The sequence below is a fragment of the Chlorocebus sabaeus genome, chromosome 20 (genome assembly GCF_047675955.1).
Source record: "Chlorocebus sabaeus isolate Y175 chromosome 20, mChlSab1.0.hap1, whole genome shotgun sequence".
NCBI classification, from domain to species: domain Eukaryota; kingdom Metazoa; phylum Chordata; class Mammalia; order Primates; family Cercopithecidae; genus Chlorocebus; species Chlorocebus sabaeus.
In genome coordinates this window covers 3,204,410-3,227,762 of record NC_132923.1, presented here as the reverse complement: position 1 = coordinate 3,227,762, position 23,353 = coordinate 3,204,410, and the positions used below count along the sequence as shown (strand labels likewise).

Here is a 23,353-nt window from a genome sequence, read left to right as displayed (position 1 = left end):
CTGGACTTGTAGCAATAGTATAACTGGCTTCCTTTATCTGCTCAGACCTTATAGGGAAACTCCTGCATGATTTTATTAGGCTGACGGGGGTTGGGGGAATAATGGGGTGAAGCACATTGCAGAGGTTTTGGAAGCTTCTCATGGGAACTTCACCATCCCTTAGAGCAGCTGGTAACCCTACTCGTTTTCATTCAGAAGCATCAAAACCAAAGCATCACCCTCCATGCCCAAATTCCAGGATTGGAACTCTTCTGGAATCCATGGCTTTCTCTTTGGGCTGCTTGTAGCTACACAAAAGGCTGGGCCTCGACCTTGGGAGATCTTGGGCCCAACAGCTATTAGTCCTGGCATTTGGATTCCAGGGTTGAGGCTTCCCATTAGTGCCTCCCATACACCAAGGTGTTCAGCTCCTGAGTAGAATTTCAGGGGCTAGAACAATAGCAGCTCCCACCCCTGTGGAAGACAGGGAAATACAGTGTACTTCATGAAAGGGAAACAAAAGGGTGCTTTATTTTATTTTATTTCATTTTATTTTATTTTATTTTATTTTATTTATTTTAAAAAGGCTCTACAGTGGCAGGACGCTGCTGCGGATGGGGGCACAACAGTGTAAGTGGTAGATTTTCCAAGATTTCCCCTCCCTATTGTCCTCCGAGTTCCTCTCTTCCTAGTCCTATCAGTAGCAGAGGATTCAACAAAAGCCTTCATGAATGCCTCTTTATTTCTGAAAAGGAACTTCTACCCCTCCCTTTCCCATTTCCAGACTTGAAATCCTTCATCAGCTATCTCACTTCCATGTTGAAACCTGGACCACTGATTGTAAGTCTAAAAATCTGGGTGTCCTACCCCATAACCAGGCCAAGATATCTGCCCCCAATGCTAAAGTCTCTGAATATTTCCCTTCTGTACATTCAATAGATTTGGGCATATATACATCTATATACATCTTTCTATATATATATTATCTCTGTTTCTTTCTTCTTAGATAAACCTTTCATATGTGTCATATCCTAATTTCCCAAGCCTCCCCACTTCTTATTTGCGAACCTAAGCAAGACTCAAGAGTTTCATTGATTTCACGAGGTCCCTCAGCATCATTTTTTTCTCATCTTCACACCCCAGATATCCTCCCCCATCAGTTGTTTTGCCCATCTTCTGAAATCTCCCCTTTTTACACCTGTGCCTATTACTGTCCTGATATTCCAAGTCCACGGTTGGTATGGGGGCCCATTTCTCACCAGACCTGGCTGCTTCTGAAACTCGGCCTATTGCCTAAAAGAGGATTTCAGGTCAGAGGAGAGAGACTATAGTCTAAAGAATGATTTAGAGTTAAGGTTGGGGGTAGTTGTTCCCTGTGGGGGGCTTATGGGAGAAGATGCCAGATTGCATTAATAGGATGGTGTGATTTAAAGTGCAACTTAAAGCAAAGCCTGGGATAATAATGGAGGAGATTCCAAAAGGGTAAGTCAGAAAATGTCTTCTTCTCACTTTGTCATCCAAGAGTCTAGAGGCTTGAGTCTGGGAGCTTAGAACAGACAGCAGGGGAATGGGAAGAATGTAATGCCTTCAGGAAGGAAGCATAGCATGGCAAAATAAACCAGATGGAGGTTAACTTGCCAATGGATAAGAAGGTACAGATACACACACACACACACACACACTCACACTCACACACAGCAGTACATCTTGTCCGTACACACAGAAAGAAATCAGGTAAGTCTAATGTTGAATAAAGTTGAGAATGCAGAAGCTGACTCTTGGCCTTCTGTTCTCTGTTTCAGATTTTTTAAATTTTTGTGGTTCTTGTTTTTATGCCAACTAGAAGGTAATGGTGGGGTTTACAGTGGATGGACACTGAAGGGTCTTCATTTTCAAGATATAGTTAGTTGAGTTCAAAGAGAGATTAATAGAACAAGACCTTGTGCAATTATAGTAGGTGGCGATCATGGGTCTAGCCTCAAAATTTTGTGTTTCTCTGCAAGGCTCTGTACATAGATGCATGTATATATTCTGTAGCTTGTAACAATTGGCTGAGACCACCTTAAATAAACTGCCACTTGATTCATAGTGGGACTATGCAGTACCACTGTGTGGGGCTTCCTTGGTACCAAAATGAGACCAGAAAGCACTCTAGGGACGTGGGGCTTTGGATAAAGCTCTGGTGCTTATATGCCCTTCCCTGACCCTTACCACAGACCCCACCAGGGAACAAGGAATAGGCTGTGTCTGATCTCTTAAAGTCTACTTTTTAACTTGCCTGAAAATGGCCTCATGGCAGAGGAGAGTAGAGATGACACTGATTTTCTTCATTTTATACCAAGTCTCAGGAATGGCTGAGGGAAGCCATGGATATTTGATCAGCGGGTATAATTTCCTCTCCTTCCAACATTGCCTAATGAAATAGCTGGCACTTTTTAGAAGAGCACTGGGAGGTGTAACTGAGAATAGTGGCTGCCAGCCACAGAGTTCTGCTTCTGCCCAAACCTTAACAAAGCATCACCAATTCTCAGAGGCACTGTACAGCAGTTTGGAAATCTGAGAATTTACCCATCCCTCATGGTGAGATTGGGTTAACTTTCTGGGGAATCTGTGCCCTGTGAATCTAGTTTTACTTGAGCATCTGTGTTAAGAGAGGAAGGCCCTTGCATTTTCCCTCCCTTCTCCCAAAGAGTTGGGGTTAAGGAAGAAGGATCTAGGCTGGGCAGGAAAGGAAGAAGAGAAGCCAGGTACAATGTAATCTGGAATATTATTTTCAGGCCTTTCCATGGGGCCTTGGTACTGGACTCTTTTCAAAGGAACATATTGGCTTGTGTCCTTCCATTCACAGGACACAGGGAAACAGATCTTCTCTGGGCTACCTGGAAGATAGGTTTAAAGGTTTAGACAACAACTTGTGTTAGTCACTCCAAATTGAAGAGTTCAGAATCCAGGATAGATATGGGTGGTTATATGTTTATGTTTCTTAGGCCAACTCCAATTCTCTGAGAACAGGCTATGAAGGAACTGGGTATCCTGAGAGTGTTCACTTGACAAACTATAGAGGAAAAATAGTGGTGACTATGATTCTAGGTTATGGTCAGAAGTCACCAGCAGAAATCAGCTTCATGGTGGCAAACCCTGGCTTCTTTCAACAGAAGTTGGTAGAAACCCTAGGATACATTGATATCAGATTCCTGTATTTCTGAAAGCACAGACCACAAAGTGACCATCAGAGAGAGTCTTGCCTTTGGGAACTTGCTAGATGGAAAGGTAACAGAGGGAGCTCCAGCCTCAAGTCACCAAACTTCATGGTGGTGGCGGGAGGTGGGGGGAGTCTGTCCGTCCAACCACATGATCCTCCTAATGTGAGTATCCAAGCATGGCTGAGGCCTTCTAAGCCACTTCAGCCTAATCCCTCTCTTTCCCCCATCCTGGCTTAAGGGAGGTATATGTATTGGGGCAGAAGCGGGAGGAGTGGAAAGGGGACAGTGGGAGGGGAACCTGGACTCCAGTTGGCCTAAGCTACCGACAGGCCACTGGGTTAAAGAAGAGGGGGTGGAGGATGGGTGCTTCGGGTGATCTCCAGTAAACCTGGATAGTATTCCTTACCAGGGCATTGAAAGAGAGGAAAAGAGACCAGAGGAATGGGGGAGTGGGAACAGGTCATCAGACATTGCTGATGCGCACACTAAGGGCACTGCCCTCCTTCTCAGCTTGCTCCCTTAATGACTCCTCCAGCTTGAGCTTTTCAGGATCTCCGTAGCGTACAGTGCTGTCACGAAGGCCACTAGGAGAGGCCACTTTCACAACTTGGTCAAAAAGACTGAAGTCAGCTATGTATTTACCACTGGCTGACAGCGAGATGGCAGGTGTGAACTCATAGCCCCAAAGGATCTCCTCTGGCAGGTAGGAAGTGCGCACCTGACAGGTGGCACTGGTAGACTCCACTGTCCCACTTAGGATCAGCACCAGCTCGAAGTCACCCTCACCGCTGCGAAGAGGGAGATCTTTCAAGGGACTGGTCTCATCTACCACATGATAGAAGGTAAGGGGTAGAATAAGGAAGGGGCTGTCAGAGGCCGTGTCTACTTGGAAAGTCACATTGACTTGGTTGAGCCGGATGTTCTCCCCCTCCTTGGTTTGGTGGGTCTGAAGCAGTTTTCCTGTCACCTGGCAGCCAATGAGGAGGCTCTTGCGCATGTTGGCAACTCGGATCATGAGGCAGGGCTTCCCATTGTGGGAGGCCACAACTGCATGCTGGCTGAAACGAATGGTCTCAGCCCGCTTCTTGGGCCGGGCAATCTTCGCCAGAAAGGTACCTGTGATGAAGATTTCCAGGATGGTGGTGAGCACCAGCTGGGCAATAAGAAGCACAATGGCCAGTGGACATTCCTCACTGATGTAGCGGAAGCCATAGCCAATGGTGGTTTGGGATTCAAGGGAAAAGAGGAAGGCTCCAGTGAGTGTGTGCACCTGTACCACACAGGGGGTGTGGTTGGCCGGGGGGTCCAGCTCCAGCAGGTCCCCATGTGCCACAGCTACCAAATACCACACCACGCCAAAGAGGAACCATGTGCCTGCAAAGGTCGCAGAGAAGAGCAGAAGCTTGTAGCGCCACTGCATGTCAATGAAGGTTGTCCACAGGTCCTTGAGGTAGAGGAAGCGCTTGTCGGCAATGTGCTCCATTCTCACATTGCTGCGACCATCTTTTGTCAGGACTCTCCGCCGTCGTATCCCTGGGCCCATTAGGGGCCGGCTTTCTGTCTGAGTGGTCTGACTGTAATACACCTTGGCAACTGATGTCATCTGGAGGGAGCAAGAGAGCATAATGGAGGTTATCATAGAAATCCAGCTGACTCCTAACCCCCATCCCATGGGAGGGAGGAATTAACATTCATTTGGGTGTCACTTATGTCTTCTTGTATTACCAAATATTTTTTGAGCACTTGCTATGTGCCAGGCACTGTGCAGGGACCAAGGCAGGCGGATCACCGGAGGTCAGGAGTTCAAGACCAGCCTGGCCAACATGGCAAAACCCTGTCTCTACTAAAAATACAAAAATTAGCTGGGCATGGTGGCATGAGCCTGTAGTCCCAGCTACTTGGGAGGCCGAGGCAGGAGAATCGCTTGAACCCGGGAGACAGAGGTTACAGTGAGCTGACATCGCGCCACTGCACTCCAGCCTGGGTGACAAAGCAAGACTCCGTCTCAAAAAAAATAAAAAATAAAATAAAATAAAATGACATCATTCTGCTCTCCAAGAACTCACAGCCTAGTGAGAAAGATGCCTATTTAGTAAGCAAATAATTGCAATACAGTCTGATATTTGTAATTCTTAGAGGAAGAGAGGCAGAAAGGAAAGAGCAGTAGCTTCACAGTTCCTTGAAGGTGAGGGTGAGACTAACGAGAGCCTTCACCACAAAACCAGTCCTCCAAAGATCTCTAATTTTGAAATAGGATCCCTCCCCACCCTCATGAATGGCTATGAAGCAAGACAAGCTATCCTGTTGAAATCCTTCTGGACCAATCCCCCTTAACACACACACACACACACACACACACACACACACACAACCTTAATTTCTTCATTCTCTGCTCTACCCCCAAGCCAATACCCACTGGTGATACTAAGATATTCATCTGGTTTAGAGAATAGCAGAAACTACCCATTCTTTTACCCTTCAAGATGCTCTCTAAGCACCTAGACCATTTCATTTTTTATCATCATCATCATCTGTTTGCATTATCTGGGGAAATTTGGTGTGAGTTAGAGTCTAGGGCAGTTTTAGGAAGAGTACAGATGGGATTTGAACAAAAAGAAATAAGCAGTGGTGGAGGAGAAGCAACATGTTGAAACTTCCTGGCAGCACTGGGACATTTTCTCAAGGACTGGCAGAAATGCCAGATTGTGGGTGGCAAAATTGTTTTGATGGAGTGAAGTAGGAGGGCTAGGGGTGTACATTAACTAGCAGCTATGTCTGCACAGGCTCAAATTCAGGATTGCTATTTGTTCTGATAGCAGAAAGTGGGGCAAGCCACTGAAATAGGAGACCATTCACTTAATACAAGGTGCCTGGCACCCTTGTTCAAACAGTAACTTGTACTTTTCCAGCACAGAAAGAATTTTAGTCACTTGAGCCCTTGGACCCTGGATCTGATGGCCAGATCTTCTGTGGAGCAGGGCGATCTCTGGGGAGTTTGGCCCTTCTTAGAGAGGCTCATTACATTCTCCATTCGAAAAAGTCCGAACCATTGCATTTTATGATTCTTCACACTGCCCACCCCACCTCCCACCTCTATTTTCCCCATGACCTTACCCATGGAAAACTTCAAATTATTTGGGCCTGACCATATGCCCAACCAGGTAGGCACTGAATTGGAGATCACCAATGGATGAGAACCCCAAGAATGATCAGAGGCAACAAGGATGCCCAATTTACCAGCCCACAGACCATTTGGAACTTCTGTTCATGCAAGACTATTCAACCGGTTCTGGATGTTGTTCACTCCCCTATACCTTGGCTGCTTTGGAACAAAAAGGAAGCTCTGCAACTCTGAAGTTTGAAGAATTTGTATTTCAAGCCTAAACAAAGCCGTATTTAGTACTCAGTAGTAGTAATAATAACATGACAACCATACTGCCTGTATCTATATACCATTTTAGAATTCACACATTAGAATACCTTCTCATTTGATCCTCAAACCCTTGAAAAAAAAGATGTAAACTCCTATAAGAGATTTTGAGGAATATTAGAGAACAGAGAACATGCTGTAAAATTGGAGATGAATGAACATAGTTTTAATTTTCAAAAAGAAAAATGAAGTACCTTTCACAAACTACAAACAAACAGGTAAGATATTGCTCCTAGGCAAGATTCTAGAATGGAATATTAAGATTATGAGTACTTGGGCAGGATGGGGGAAAGGAAGTTATCAATAGGACCCAGTGTGGATTTACTAAGAACAAGTCACATCAAAATAGCCTAATTTTGGCTGAGTGTGGTGGCTCATGCCTGTAATCCCAGCACTTTAAGAGGCTGAGGCAGGAGGATCGCTTGAGGTCAGAAGTTCAAAACCATCCTGGGAAACAGCAAGACCCCATATCAGCAAAAATTTTTAAAAATTAGCTGGGTATGGTAGCACACACCTGTACTCCCAGCTACTTGGAGGCTGAGGCAGGAGGATCACTTGAGCCCTGGAGTTGGAGGCTGCAGTGAGTTATCATCATGCCACTACACTGTAGCCTGGGCAACAGAGTGAGACTCTGTCTCAAGAATAATAATAACCTAATTTTCTTTTATGATAAGGCTACTAAATTGACAAATCAAAGAAGTGCAACAGAGAACATGTACCCAAACTTCAGGAGATTTTTGACAAGATTTCTCATTATGACCTGGGGATAAGATAAAGAAAAGTGAAGAGAATGCTAATCTAATTCGGTGACTTTAAAAATCAGTGGTACTGGTGAGTGGACCATGATAGCCTGGAATTCATTTTCTATTGATACACCAGAGAGCTTCATCTTTGGCCTTGCCCTATTCAATTTTCTTAACATGAACTTCATTCAAAACTATAGAATGCTATGGCCATCAATTATATGCCTGACAGAAAGCTGGGACAGATAGCAAATGCAAGAGCTCGGGCAGAATTAGGATCCAAAAGGAGTCAAACAGGCCAAGTCTAACAAAAATGTTAAGTGCTGGATAATGTACTCGGGTCCAAAAATTACCTGAGCAAGTTCCGGATTGAGAAGATGTGATTTAGCAAAGCAGTACAATATAAAAAAATTAAACATATTAGCAGAAAATAATCCAATATGAGTTATTCATGTGTTTTGATTGCCAAAAAAGCAAACTAATCTTAAGCTACTTTAGTCGAATTGAAGTCTCTAGAATAAAAAAGTAGTTGATTCTACTCTGCTGTGTTCATCCCACACCTGCAGTATCCAGCATCAAGGAACACTCAGGATATGAGAGGATTCAGAACCAGATCACATAAGAAATAGTTGAAGGAAATAGGGAAGTTCATTCAGAAGAAGAGACCATCAGAAGGATATAATGGATGTGTGCAAATATTTGGTTTGAAGGGCTGTCATGTGATCAAAGTCTTGAACTTGTCCTTTGAGCTCCAAGAGGAACAGTCAGTGAGTTCATACTGCAGGGAGAAAGATTGCAAATTGACATTATAAAGAGCATTGTAACAATCAGGAAGGCACTTTGGACAAGCACTTTGCAGAGATCCTATGGTGGAGATAAAAGCTTTGGAGGGGAGATTGAAAGACTGTCTTGAAGCTTCTGTCTGTACTCATGGTGGGTCAGGATGCCTGCCTTCTCCGCCCCACTTCTACCCCTGCACTTTCTGTGGTGACATTCAGGGATCCTTAACTGGAGTCCTGGCTTTGTTTATGTTGAGGAGAGATTGTACATATCTTGGAGAATGGAAGCTCTTAGGGCCCAAGAAAAGCCTTGCTTATCGTTCCCAAAATATTAGTCTATAATTCCTTCTCACTTTAAAGTTTATAAAATATACAGTTTGATCCTCACACCATGAGGTAGGTAGGAAAGGCACCATAGAAACTAAGGCTCAGAGAGCTTTGCCGCAAGTAGGTTAGTGGTAAAGTTGGAACAAGAATCCAGGTCTCCCAGCTCCTGGTCCAGAACTTTTTAATTGTAGCAACTGCTTTTGTGTGCCCCAGGTTCATTCTCACGGACCTCATGCTCTCAGCAGATGCCCCTACGGCACCCTGTATGTAAGACCACACAACCCAGGGTTAAGGCTCTAGACTCATGGGCACTGTAGATTTCGGCCACTGCTAGCCTCTTTGTTGCCTCTGGCTGTTGTGATTGCCACCTCCAGCTGTTGTGCCTGTGGTTGCCAGCCTTTATATCTGCCACCTCCAGCTGTTATCTGTTGCTCACAGCTGTTGTGCCACCTCCCACAGCCAGGCAGCTTTGTTCTCTGCGGTGGCCAGAGTCAGAAGTGGATAAACAATCAGCTACACTCCACCCTCAAGCTGCCCGGGCCCCTGGGGAAGGAAGCAAGCCAAAGCTCTGGAAATCATTTGTTGTGCACCCCACCACCCCCGGCACCCCCGCAAAATAAAACATAGTGTTTCCTCTAGAGGGTGCTATTTCCCAAAACAGTCCCAGCCAGCCAAATACCAGAGACAGAATTCTGAAGACCAGCCTCTGAGTGGCGAAAGAGACAGAAACAGAGACATTCACCTTCTTTCTCCTCTAAGAACTGGTGATCCTTTCCCTAAAACAAAGGCCAGTCATAGCTACAGTGATGATCAGCAGGTTCCCTCAGCAAGTACCACTCCCACTTACTGCTACCCCTGGAAGTTCTTCCTGGAGCTGTCTTTTTTTGCCTGAGCACTCATTTATTTTACTTGGGAGTCATTTATTCTCCAGGATAATACATGGATTTATCAGGGCCTTTCTTGAGTAAGGACACTGTTGTTCTTGTGACTCTCAAGAACTTGATCTGTGGCTCCCCTTTGCTTTTTGTTACTTTGCTCCTGGGTTTCTCTTCCTCAAATACACCTCTGACTAGAAAGGATGCTTCAACCCCTCCCAGGGGCAGCAGGTGCAGGGGAAAGAGAAAAGCTGCGCCCGCAGGGAAAGTGCTTTATCTTTTTTCTCTGTAGCCTCTCAGCACAGCATTCATGATTTGGTCTCTGCCTGCTTCTGACTTTACCCTTGACAATCTTTCACAGGCCCCCTGAACTTCAGTGAAGAGCCTCACTACCTAATCCTTTCTACCTTTGGACCTGCTTCTGCACTGCCCTGCTCCGTGCCTACCTGATGATCGATGTCCTTTTCTTTCAGAACTCGACTCAAGTGTTAATTACCCCCTTTGATGCCTTCCCTGACTCTCAAAAAAAAAAATTCATCTTCTCTGTCCCCCCTATCCCCGCCCCAGAATGGGTTTATTTTACTATGCTTGCTCTTGTACATATTCTTTTTTTTTTTTTTTTTTTTCTTTTTTCCAGATGGGATCTCACTCTGTCACCCAGCCTGAAGTGCAGGAGTGCAGTGGTGCAATCTCGGCTCGCTGCAACCTCTGCCTCCTGGACTCAAGCAGTCCTCCCACCTCATCCTCCTGAGTAGCTGGGACTATAGGCATGTGCCACCATGCCCAGCTAATTTTTGTACTTTTTAGTAGAGACAGGGTTTTGCCATGTTGCCCAGGCTGGTCTCGAACTCCTGGACTTAAATGATCTGCCCACCTTGGCCTCCCAAAGTGCTGGGATTAGAGGTGTGAGCCACCGCGCCTGGCCCTCTTGCACATATTCCTATTTTGAAGCATTATAGTGCTTTGAGATGATTTGTTTATCATTGTTTACCATCTTTGTGTTCCTAATGTAATACCACTGACTCTGCCTTTCATCTCTTTCCCCAGTGCCTAGTATAGTTTGTTAAGAAAGAGTAAGGGAATGACTGAAAGCCTGATCTGGACAGGCCAAGGCCCCCCTGAGGGCTGCAGTTTTATCTGCCTCACAGGAGACACCTAGTTCACACAGACCTTCAGGAGGAGCCACTTCAGAGTGCGAGGGGACCCAAGTTTACACAGGCTTTGCTAATGCTGCAGATGCTTACAACCCTGTTTTCAGAAGGTAAGAAAATAAAAGCCCAAGATATCAATCCCTCCTCTCTTCTGGGTCAACTGTTCCATTTGCAGGGGGTTGGGGAGAGAATGAGCTTTGTAAATTGCTACAGAGCTTTGGAGTTGATTATGCTAAATTAGGTGACTAGAAAAGATGCTTCAACCCCCTCCCAGGGGCAGCAGGTGCAGGGGGAGGGGAAAAGCTGCACCCGCAGGGAAAGTGCTTTGTCTGTTTTCTCTGTTGCAAGAGCAAGTTGACTGGAAGGAGCTTTGGGATATGAATACTAAATGCATTCACTTCCAAATGTAAACAAATCCTTTCTTCTCCTACTTGCTGCTCTATTTTGGTTCCTAAAATACTTAAAGGGACCATCATCCTACCCATTACCCACACTCAAAGCCAGGATCATCTCAAACTGTCTTCTTGCCTCAACTCAACATTTATCTAATGCCATGTGCTGTGGATTTATTATTTGTGCCTCCTCCCCTTCATTCCATTGTCTTCAAGTCCTAATGCCTTGTGACTGAATCACTGCATCAGCATCCTCCTCATCTCTTTCTTTCCTCAAATCCATCCTACATTGCTCCTGGGTTTCTCTTCCTCAAATACACTTCTGATCAGGAATCAATGAACATTTATCCAGTACTTTCAAAAGTACTTTCACATTTTATTCTCATGGCATTCTTATAAGATATTAAGATTATAATTCTTGTTTTATGAATGAGGAAACTGAGGCTCAGAGAGATGGTATGACTCAGTAAACTGTGGAATTAGATTCATGCTCAGGTCCCATCTCCCAAATCCATCCACTTTTCATTTTACTATAATTGTCTTAGTTCTTTCTCTAGCTTAAAACATTTTGATGTCTTCCCATTATCTATCAAAGACAGGCCAAACCCAGGCTGGCATGTAAGGCCTTCCACAGTCTGCTTCTGAACCTGCTTTCCTTATCTCTGACCACTTCTCTGCTATGGCACACTTCTTGCTGCAAGCAAACCAACCACTCCCTGCTCCCTGCCGTGCACACCCATGCTTTCCTGCCTTCCATGATCCTGCACTTCTCTCTTCCTGAGCTCCCCTTCCTCCTTGTCTTTACCTATCCAAGTCTTATCTTTCAGAGTCCAGTTCAAATAACCCCTCTTTCATGAAGCCTTCTCTGATTCCTACAACCTTAAGTAATGCCTCCCTTTTCTGAGTTTCCATATATGTATATCTATATCCATCTATACCTGTAATGGCACCTCTCTTAGTACATGATGTATCATTTGTATTCTACTACAAATAAGGTCACTGAAAGAAGGATCCAGCATTATACACACACACACACACACACACACACATATGTGTGTGTGTGTTATTCTAAAGATTAGCACAATGTATGACACATAGTAAGTGCTCAAGAAGTATTTTATGATTGAATTAAGAGTAGGGGGGACCCCTAACCCACTCCAGCCATAGGGGCCAATCTAACTAACTCCATCATCACAGGGCCAAGGAGATGTGGAAGTTCTTGTCTTAGGTAGAATGGATGGAACTTCACTCTGGTCCAGAACCTTTCACTCTGGGGCCTTCTCATTCCCCCTTCTTGTTTGTATCTTCTCTTGATTTTTTAATGATGTTTTTCTTTTTTCCTTGTATACATGGAAACCCCAGATAACTAATTATCGACACTAATAGGTACGCAAAGAAACCAAATGTTTTGATCTGTATTAATGTTGCCCACCACATTGAGTTTGAGTTGTGTTTTTGTTCATTTATACAATAAACACTTTGTTGTTGTTGTAGTTGTTGTTGAAACTTGGTCTCACTCTGTCACCCAGGCTGGAATGCAGTGGCATGATCATGGCTCACTGCAGCCTCCACCTCCTGGGCTCAAGTGATTCTAATACCTCATCCTGCTGAGTAGCTGGGACTACAGGTGCACACCACCATGCCCCAGCTAATTTTTTTTTTTTCTTTTTTGGTAGAGATGGGATCCCACTATGTTGCCCAGGTTTGTCTCAAACTCCTGGGCTCAAGCCATCCTCCCATCTTGGCCTCCCTAAATGCTGAGATTACAAGCATGAGTCATCATGCCCAACCTCAGTAAACATTTTTTTTCCAGCAACTACTGGGTGCCAAATTCTAAACAAGGCAATGGAATTATGGAGATGGATCAGATGTAGATTCTTTCTGTAAAGACCTTGCAATCTAATAAAGGAGACAACTGTAAAACAGGTAGGAAGTGATAAGTGCCATAAAAAAGGTGTCAGTGAAGTGCAAGAAGAGCTTGTGAAGGGAAAACTGACATCTAGTGCAAAGGAACGGGGTTGGGAAAAATGAGGAAATCCAGGGCCACCCAGGAAATAAGGAAATAAGGATCCATTCATTTTAGTTGAAGCGTTGGGAGCACATGAAAGATCTTAATAGGACACACTGGGAAAACAGTGATATGCTCTGACCCCTCAACACCCTCCTGCTTTGTGGCCAGCCCCTGTAGGTTCCTTCATGGCCAGCTGCAGGGCCAGGGTCAGGTGCAGAACCTTGGCTTCCTTCATGGTGCTCTAGCCTGCTGGTCTTTTCGTTTCTCTTTTCTTTTTCTTTTTTTTTTTTTTTTTTTCCTTTCTTTTTTTATGGAGTCTCACTCTGTCTCCAGGCTGGAGTGCAGTGACGCAATCTCAGCTCACTGCAACCTCCACCTCCCGGGTTCAAGCGATTCTTCTGCCTCAGCCTCCCGAGTAGCTGGAATTACAGGCATGAGCCACCATGCCCAGCCGGCCAGCTGGCCACCATGTTGGCCAGGATGGTCTTGATATCTTGACATCGTGATCCACCTGCCTCGGCCTCCCAAAGTGCCGGGATTACAGGTGTGAGCTACAGCGCCCGGCCTAGCCTGCTGGTCATTCTTCCTCAGAGTCACTAGATGATTTCTGTTTTTTGACTGTGGAGTATTTCCTCTTGCAAATGTTTGGTTCAAGGAAATGGAAGGAGAGATGGAGGGGAACTATCATGTATTGAATGCCTTCTCTAGAGCAGCACTTCATATTTCATCTTTGCAACTCTGTAAAACAAATCTTATTATCTTTGTAGTTACTGCTGAGGAAATTAAGGTTCAGAGAGCTCAGGTGACACAACTTATCGGTAGCAGAGCTGAACTTTGTGCCTCTTTCTGACTGGATTCCAAAGTCCTTTCCAGCATAACTTCATATTAATACTACAGTTTATTTGCCTTCAGTGAGCAAACTCAACACTCAACAAGCAGACATGACACCTTAAGCATAGTAAAGGTTAGCAGGAGCCAGACAGGTATGAAAAATTCACCAGCAGTGATGCCCAGGATATATCCAAGGGTTGGAGGTGACACCCTTCCTTCATGACTGCTTGATCCCATTGATTCTCTCCTAGTTTTGCATGACTTGTCTTTATTCTCCCTACTTCCTTTGTGTAGACTCTCCTCCCAGCGATCTTCTCATCTCTATCAATTGTGCTTCTCTGCTTGTCCTGTCTTGTACTTCATCCTGGCTGTCACTAAAATGTCTCCCCAACGCCTGTCCTCCTTTTCACCTCCCTCTTTGACTTTGTATTGCCTACACATCTCTCTGGCTTTCCCTTCTTTTCCTTATGGTTTCTCCAGCTTCCTGTGTCTCATCCTGGGAATAGTATGCTATCCATCTAATCATAACTCTCGCCTTCAAATTCTTTACCACACTTTATCCTTCTCTTCTCCTTCTGTATCCCACAGCCTATTTGTCCATATTAATAGAGACATTCTAAGCCCCAAAGCCTCTGATTCTTCTCCCTATTTCTTCCTTGTAGAAAAGAGCCTTTTGATTGAAGGATCTGGAAATGAGATCAGAAAGGGAGGCAGATTCCAGGAAGATAGGAACAGTTTCTACTATAGCTATTAACTAATCCATTTATCTTAGGTTTGAAGGTCCTACCAATCACTGTTTGGTAAAGACAAATGAATAGGTGGACAGGGACTCAGCTTACTCTCTGTCCTACTATCTGTCCATCATGCTTAAGAACCCCAGATCCAGCTCTGTTCTTATTCCAACTTTGAGGGCTTACATAATCCTTGCAGTACTTTTCTTCCTTCCCTTCCTCTCCTATCCTTCTCCTTCCTCTTCCACTTTGGGAGAGTCCTGTATGCAGTAGAGGGGTTTTGAGCACTATGTCTCAGCACCTGAGATTAGGCTGGTCTCCACACACATTCTTATCTTAGGCACTTGAGCTAGGTATCTGTCCTTGCCCAGCATTCTGAAGATAGAGTGAGAGAATTAGGCTCAAGGATGTGTAAAAGCTGCTCAGAACTAAGAGAAAGCACTGCCTGGTGGAACATGCACCGTACTGGGAAGCAAGAAACTTGGGTGCCCATCTCAACTCTGCCACTGACTAGCTGTGACCTCAGTCAAGCCTCTCAGCCTCTCGGGTCTGTATTTCCTTCATTGTGGAATGGGGGTTGGTATTAGTTCCACACGTCTCAAACTAGGGCATGCACTAGTGTGCCAGGAGGCACTCAAAGCCACAGGACTAAATTTAGTGTATTTCCTGAAGTTACCAATTTTGCTCAGATTTTGAGGGAAAATGCTATTTTAATATTATGCCAACAATATACAATGAAGTAGAATAAAAATTTTGAATGGCTTAAGACAAAAAGAGATTTCAAGGATGTCCAGTGTGTGGCCGCTTATGGCTCATCCCTGTAGATTCTAGGGCACAAATTCCCTCTTCTCTGCCTTTCAGGACACGTTGCGAGGTCAGTCTGGGAGGTGCTATGTTAGAGAATGATTAGGTCACTTCCTGCTGTAAATCTCTATGTCCAGCCCGAGTCTGGTCCCACTCCTCCCCCCAGCCTCGGTGGAGAAAGCAAACAGCTACTCAGACTCCTCTCACCAACCATATTATCTCTTTTTTGGATACCAGTTCCAACTTGAAGAGCTACCTTAGAGTCCTCCAGAAGGAGATCAGTTACTTTGGGATGAAAAAGAAGCACTTCTGGCCTTCCAAGTGTTCTTAATGAGGGTGGGGGAAGAGAAAAGGAAGGAGAAGGATAAGAGAGGAAGGGCAGGAAGAAAAGCACTACAGGGTTATGTAAGCCCTCAAGGTTGGAAGAAGAATGGAGCTGGATTTGGGGTTCTTTTCAAACTTGATGTCTTTATTCATTAATCCCCCTCCTGTCTTGCCCCAAGGAAAATAAACAAATAGAAATGGAGCCAGATGCACACAAATCTTGAGGTGCGGAAAAAGAGGGCAGTGTGTGTGTGTGTGTCCCAGGGCCTGACTCTCCAGCTGAATCACTGTTGCCTCTGTCTCCCACTCCTTGGTCTCCTTCCCCCTTTCCCTCCCATCCTCTAGCCCCAGCCTGACACTGAGGCCCTGGCCCATGGAAGAATAGGCCTTTCTTCTCTTGTGTCAACGTTTGGAAAGTTCTCATAGTCTGATCAAAAGAAAGGATAAAAGCCTTCAAAGCATTTCCTGGGAGTCTGTAACCTCTGCAGGGCCCTTCTGACCTGCCTGTGTGTTTTCCAGTCAAGAGAGGGAGGGACAAAAGATGGGGCCACATCAGATGTTCTCTGTTTAGACACCACCCCTGCCTGTCAGTGTGAGCTGACCAGGACCACTGCCCCTTCCTCCACCTCAGTCCCCAAGCGGTGCCTTCTGTCCCCTGCAAGAAAGGCACAGTGTTCTGTAGAGAACTGCCCACAGGGTGGCATCTTGGGGGCCCCCTGTTTCCCCGGCTGGAGAAGGAGGACTTCCTGGTTCTTGTGGCAAAGGGGTGCTGCCTCTTTGATGCACCTGCCCTCTCAACCTTTCACACTACCCCCATTGCACGCCCTCCTGAGTCATCACCCCTTCCCAGTATCTGCTGCTAATCATTGTCTGGGCCAGCAAGGCTCAACAGGAGCTGGTCCTTTGTGAGGAGCTTGGCACTAGGCAGAGTTCAACTGAGGACAGAGGCTGTACCTCTGTCTCCTCAGCCCCAGCTCCAGCAATCCTGGTAGCCTCCCAGCCTGGCCCCATCTGGGTCCTCACCTCAGAAGAACATCTACCAGGAGACATTAACCCATCCCTCCTCATCTTGACTGAACAGCCAGAAGAATTAGCATCAGTACTAAGAGTCAACTGGAAGCAATGGCATCTATAGAAATAACTCTTGTTGCTATTGTTATTCCTATTGTTACCACTAAGACATGAAATGCTGAAAAGGTTCCCAAGGACACTAGGGAAAATCTCAAGAGGGTCCAAGCTAGCTAGGTTAGGGAGAGTCAGGGTGATAAACAAGAAGTCTGAAGGACCCTCCTTCCTGTGTCAACTCTGCCTGGATCTCCAATCAGTCATCACTTGGCCTAGGCCCTGAGATTCCCTATAGGGAGAATCCATACCCAACTTATCTCCAAAGATACTGGTTGAGGGGATCAACCTAGTTTAGGTATCACAAGTATTTTTTCAGGCAGAGCCCCTCAAGAGAGTACACCCCCACCCCTAGTCTCTGCAAAGGGGGCTGGTCAGGTTGCAGATGGGGAGTGTGGAAGTGGTGGAGGTGAAAGGGAACTCCTGCAAATTTCGAGCTTCACCAGTGATTTGCCACACTCCACCCCATGCGGAAGACTGACCTCCCCACCATCAGGGGGTGGGGCTCCCCAGTACTTTGGGGCCACCCTCACCTTTACAGTTGCCTGTCTCATAACCTCACAGCCCCTACCCCCACTCCAGCTCACTCCTTTTACCATTAGGTTGAATTCTATGAAATCGTCCATTTAATACATGGGTTCCCTATTGGCAATATCAAAGGGTTCAATTTAATAATACCTAATAACAATAAAAATAACAGTAACAATCACCTCTGTAATATGGGGTTTTGAAGTCTACAAAACACTTGCACAAATTCAGAATTACTCCATTTGCCCCCACAGCTACTCTGGGGAGCAGTTAAAGCAACAGGAAGCAAGAAGCTCTCTCCAATGTCACAGCTGAACTTCCCATCATTAAATCCAAGGGCGTCTTCTCAGCCCTTGACCCCAGCAGTCTCTGCTGCACTTGAGACTGATGACTGACTGGTCTGTTCTTAACACTGTCTTTTGGCTTTTATTGAATTGTGGTGGGAATCCACTGATTTTATCCACCTTGATTAGCCGTTAAGTAGCTCTGCCATGTCTAGGCTTTGTGATTTGGGGCAAATCACTTAAACATATGGGTTTCTATTTCCCTTATCTGCAAAAAGGCCTAATAATACAGAGGTGACGGGAGAGTTCCATGCGATCATATGTGTCAGAATGCTGCATGGGTTGTGAACACTACACGTGTGCACAGTCTCACCGTTACTCTCGGATACCATGTTCTCAGGGTTCTCTCTCTACTGCTCTGTTTATTTTGGATCATCTCTCTTGCTGTAATCTCTCCTCTGCACCTTAAGTGTTGGTGTTTCTCAGGAATCCATCCACCCTTGGCTCTCATCCCTGACCACTGTCCTCCATCTTCCTCAACTGTTTCCCTGCTCCATGGATTCTACATCACCTCTGCCCTGTGTATCCAAGTACTTACAGGCTCCCCCTATCTGGAGCATTCCAATTTTAACATGTTCAGACTCAGCGTCCTGTCTCCTCAAAAGAGTCTCTTTTGTATTTTCCTTCTTGTTCACAGAATTACTCTCCACTAGGTGCACAAGCCTTAGAATTACCCCTGCTTTCTCTCTTCCCCCTCATCTGATTGGTAACTAGGTCCATCAATTCTGCCTTCGCGACTTCTCTTCATGTCCCTTGAGGCTGCCCTAGTTCATTCACCTGAGGTGTTGCAATGGTCTCCTGCTCCTCCTGCAACCAAACTCACTGTGCTCACCTCAGTCCTTGGCTGCCTCAGTGCACACATTCTGACCTCATCACTCGGCTTTAAATTCTTCAATGAGTTCCCACAGCGTTCGTGATGAAATTCAAACTTCTTGGCAAAATCCTTCAATGTCTGACTCCACCTTACTCTTCACAGCCTCCCCTGGAATATTTTCCCTATGCAGCCCATATTCTAGCTACATGGAACATAGCCTGTGCTCCACTTGTGTGTCTCCATGTCTTTGCTCAGGCAGCTCGCTCTACCTAGAACACCCTCTCCCTGCTCCCAGACTCCCCTCAAGACTGCTCTCTTCCCTTTCAAATCCTCTTCCTCCTTCAAGGCCCTGCCCCAGTGCCCTCTCCACTGTGGAGCCTTCCCCACCTCCCAGGTAGAAAGAGTTACTCTCCCTCTATGTTCCCGGGACATTTGCCACATCATCCTTTGTTCTTCTGTAGAGATTGTGAGCTCTTTAAAGGCACAGACTGTATCTTAGTCACCTTTGTAAGCTGTTACCTTTAAATTTAACCTAACTGGTTAGTACAGAGGAAGGAATTAGAATCTCTGGGAGATTCTGGGCTAGGAATGTCAACTATACAGCATGTAAGCCATCACTCATCACCCCACCACCCCTTAGCAGATAACACTAATTCATCGCAGTGCTTTTTTTCTGACAACCTCAGAATCATCCTCAATATGGTGATACAGAGAGCCATTTTCAATCAAATGGAGTTAGCCCAACAAATGAAACCTATTTCTTATCCTGGCATGTCTGAGTCACAAAGTTCCCTATGTATTCTTCTTTCCTGCTACTTGCCATCCTGTCTGTGTCTATTACTAGCTATGGGAACTTCAGTCAATCTCTTAATCTCTCTAGGGCTCAGCTTCCTCATCTAAGGAGGCAATAAAACCTTCCATTATGTGGTCAGGATTACATGATTTAAAGTATATGAAATCTGTAAGGCCCTTATGCAAATAAAGATACTATTATTATCCTACTTTGCAGATGAATGAAAAATATTACTGAATTAGGGAAACTAAGGTTCAGAGACATAAAGTCACTTGCTGACATTTATTTAATGGCAAAACCAGACCCCATGTCTCCATATCCTGTAGGCTTTTCCCTCACATTACCCCTCCACACCCCAGTGGCCTTGATGATGCTCAAGTTACACCATCCCTTCTATCTCCTTTCTCCAGGTAAGTTGTGGAGTAAGATTTACTCTAGCCCCAGAATTGAAGGGGACTTCCAACCCACTATTCTTTATCCCACCTCTCTTTAATTCCTCCAAAACCCTCTCAGCCTGCCAAGAGGTGGGCAGGTGTGTGCTGAGGATGCTGAGTAGAGCCAAGTTCCTTAATTACTATCCTTCAGCCTCTCACCCTCTTGTCTGCCCCCAGCCTCAGGGGTATCAGGCAGCTGGCAGCCTTCTCAAGGCCCAGGATGACCAGGGCCCTGGAGATAAGGTTTTTGGGGTGAAGACTACTGAGTTGTCACCTGATCTACCAGAAGAGTTTGAGAAACTAGGGAGGGAATGATGAGACCTATTCCTTGGAGTCCCAGGGCCAAGACAGGGTTCTCCACCTGAGAGAAGAAGGGCAGGCTGACCAGATCCCAGCTGAATTGCCCTTCTCTGTACACTTTCCTGTCTTTGAACTTGAAGTGGTGTTGGCTGGAAATGAGGGGAGGCTTGGACCTATTTGGTGGAGGGCCCAAGAGGTAGTGGCAGGTAGGGGAGGCAGAAGAACTACTCCCCATTGTGAGAGCACCCCCAGGGCCGGCTCCTATAGAGGTTTTTTCATCAGCTCTACACCTTCCAGGAAGGACCATCCCCATCTTCCCAAACAGAGAACCTTTTCTGGACTGCTTCTTAATCTGTATTTTGTTCATCTTTTATCCTTCTCAGTCCCTGCTATTTCTTGACTTAAAAGAGCCTGTAGGATTGATGTTCTACATCACTTTTCCTCCTTCAGGCCCCCTTTTCCATGTGCCACCCACTTCATCTTTGGAAGTCCTTCCTCTGAGCTTCCCATTGAAGTTTCAACGTTTGGACACTTGGGGGCACTGAGTCAGGCTCCTTGGCAGTCTTCTATCTAGTTTCCCTAGCTCTTCTCTGCAGGCTGCGCTCAGCTCCACCCTGTCAACACTCTCCCTACTCTCTACAATGAGAGGGGCAGATGGGGAAACTGAGGCCCACAGTGGGAGTGCTTAGTAGGAGTGCCTCAATGATAGAAATCCAGAGTCTTTTGTGGAAGGTACATCTCTCTCTAGTGGTGGGAAAGGACAGAGGCAGAAAACTTCAGGCCTAAGCCAAAACTTGTCCAGAGGCAGACAACTCTGAACTTAAAGCTTCTCCCTGCACTGGCCAGGTCGTCCTAGGGAAGCCCAATGCTTCCTTGTGCTCATGTGACCAAGGAGAAGAGAAATTAGTCTTGGGAGAAAGGATGAACGAAAAGTAGGAAAAAGAGGAGAGGAAGTGGAGGGACCCTATCTCTGAAGCCCTTAGAATTACAGGTGGAACAGAGTCCTGTATGACCTCCCTAGCATCAGTGTTATCTATGTGTACGCCCCCACTTCACGCATGCACCATGTCCCCAGCCACACGAAACCTCTCAGTTCTTGAACAGACTAAGCTTTATTTTTAGCAAATAATGGGGCCTCTTCCATGGAACACTGTTCCTCTCCCACTTTGCTTAATTTCTCCTCCCCTTTAGGCCTCAGCTTAGATGTCACTTTCTCTGGAAAGCCTTTCTGGATGCCCCAACCCGCAACGTGGGCTGCCATCCTCTGTGTTCCCACAGTACCATGAACTTCCTACCTCAGGCTTTACAGTGCACCAGGCATCGTGCTGGGTGCTCCATGCCATGCTTCATCCTAGCCTCCCTAGGAGGGCAATAGCATTGCCCTCAGATGAACGAGTGGAAACTAGACTTACACGGGTTAACTAACTTGCCCAGGAGGACTGCTCATAAGGAGTGCACTGCAAGTCGAACCCAGGCCTGCTTAAACCTACTTAAAGTCTGGGCTTCTCAACTTGCCACTGGACTGTGTCGTAGAGTGTTCATGCTGGGAAGCCCTCTGTGGTCATCACATATAATCCCCACATTTTACTAAGGAGGAAGCCAAGGCCTAGAAAAGCTGGGTAACTTTCCCAAGATCACACTGCTAGCTGGTAGCTCATGTTATTTTACATCAGAATCACAGCAACAACCCTGGCCGCCTTCTTCATCTCAACTTCTGTTTTCCTACAAGATCCTTTTCCTCACCCTGGGGTCCCAAAGTGCCAGCTTCTGTGGAGCCAGCCTTGGATCACTATCCACAGAAGCTCTTCCCCAGCCAACCCAGCCACAGCCCATTATCTTCAATCTGGCCCTCCCACCTAGTAGGTCTCAGGGTCTCCCTCATCCCTGCAGTAGCTGGCCCAACAAGAAGAGTTGGAATAAGCCGCAAATAGTGAGGTCCACAAGGAGGAGGCATTCAGTGATGCTCTTACTGGGCTCTGTGGAAATGATCAAGGGATTCCTCTGAGGCCACTGGAAACCCCATAGGGGCTCTGAGAGTCATTGGAACTATCTTCCAGGCCACTCAAGCTTTGTTCAGTAGGTGACTAAAGGGGGACTTTTCCTTCTCATCAGGGCAATGAGTTATCCACCTCTTTCTATCCCTACCCTTATGCCCAGGGAATTCTTCCAATTAAGTCAAAATTTACCTGTTGGTATCTGAGCAATTTCTTCTTATTTGTACCCTTGATGGAGCTGGAGACCCAGAGGTACTCTCTACCTGTCATTCATATTCAGAGAATTGAGCCTCTTTCCCTGACACGTGTCCTCTCAGCTCCCTTTCCTTCTTGGGGCTCCTGTTTCCTGCATGAAGAGCAGCCTCTGACCCTCACTCAGAGAAGTCTAGGGAGCTCACCACCACTCTGGGAGGCAATCTTTCAACTTTTTACTTATTCCTTATTCACAATCCTCCCTTAAGAAGGACGATGGGGTAGGGATGGCATGAGGACGCTGACTAGACACAGAACTAGATTCAGAGATGAGTGTCTCACTGTCCTCTGTCTCGTATAGTAACTAACTGCCCGAGCACAGCAGGGAAAGCTGAAGTTATACATTGGGAAGTTCTCTTTCTCCAGTAGGAAACATTTGGAGGCAAAAGAATCATGCCAGAGTATAAGGGCTGGGAGAGGCGTGTTCCTGCACAAAGGAAGACAGATAGATGAGGCAGCTTAAGGAGAATCCAGTAGCCAGAGGGGAAGCATTCTAGATGAGGGGAAGGGAGAAGGACAGAAGGGCCCTGAGGTTCTCCCATACAATTGTGACGTGAGGAAACATCATGGAGATTAGCACTCAATAATATTTGCTGATGACCAAACCAATGTCAGCTTACTTCTCTATCTAACAGAGTTTCTACAACCATGACCCCATCCACCCTCCCAGGCCCCAGCACACCACTGTGCAGTCAGCCCTCAAGTCTCTGGGATCCCAATGGGCCTTCCTGTCTTCCCTTTTTAGGGCATCTGCTCCTGACTGCTAGAAGATGCTGTGGACCAGAATAGCAGGCGAGCCATAGATACAGCCTACAGATTCTCATGCAGACATAGGGTAACAACTGGGAAGGCCAATGCTAGGCAGCATGAAGGACTTATAATTGATAGAAATCCCCAACTCCAAACCCTAGCTAAGAAGGCTGTGGTGTTACTTTCCAGTGATCCAGAGTTCGTAGCAGAAGTGGGGCCGGTAGGAGGTTGGGCAGTGAAAGGAGGTAGGCTCACTCTGCCTAGGGGTAGTGCAAGGGTCAAGGTGACTTTCGGAGGTTCTTTCTAGACCCAGAAGCCCACTTAAGGCTCCTAGACCCGTTCTCACCACCCCTTCCCCTCACCATGCCCCCACTCCTTCCCAAAAAAGGTGGCTAAAAGAAAGCTCTGTTGGAATTGTAGATAGGGTTGGGGGTGGGGTCAT

At 46.1% G+C, this 23,353-nt stretch overlaps 2 protein-coding genes across 2 annotated transcripts in view; one reads left to right on the top strand and one right to left on the bottom strand.

Moving 5' to 3' along the window:
• Positions 1 to 1,347: 1,347 nt before the first annotated feature.
• Positions 1,348 to 23,353, bottom strand: part of KCNJ10 (potassium inwardly rectifying channel subfamily J member 10) — a 31,064-nt gene continuing 9,058 nt past the window's right edge. The window contains exon 2 of the mRNA XM_007976525.3: positions 1,348 to 4,785. Within this exon, the coding sequence (XP_007974716.2) occupies positions 3,646 to 4,785 (1,140 nt within the window). The 3' untranslated portion in view covers positions 1,348 to 3,645. The remainder of the gene's footprint in view (positions 4,786 to 23,353) is intronic.
• KCNJ9 (potassium inwardly rectifying channel subfamily J member 9) overlaps positions 10,407 to 23,353 on the top strand; it is a 42,978-nt gene continuing 30,031 nt past the window's right edge. Inside the window, exon 1 of the mRNA XM_073008230.1 lies at positions 10,407 to 10,597. The gene's annotated coding sequence lies outside the window, so the exon portion shown is untranslated. The remainder of the gene's footprint in view (positions 10,598 to 23,353) is intronic.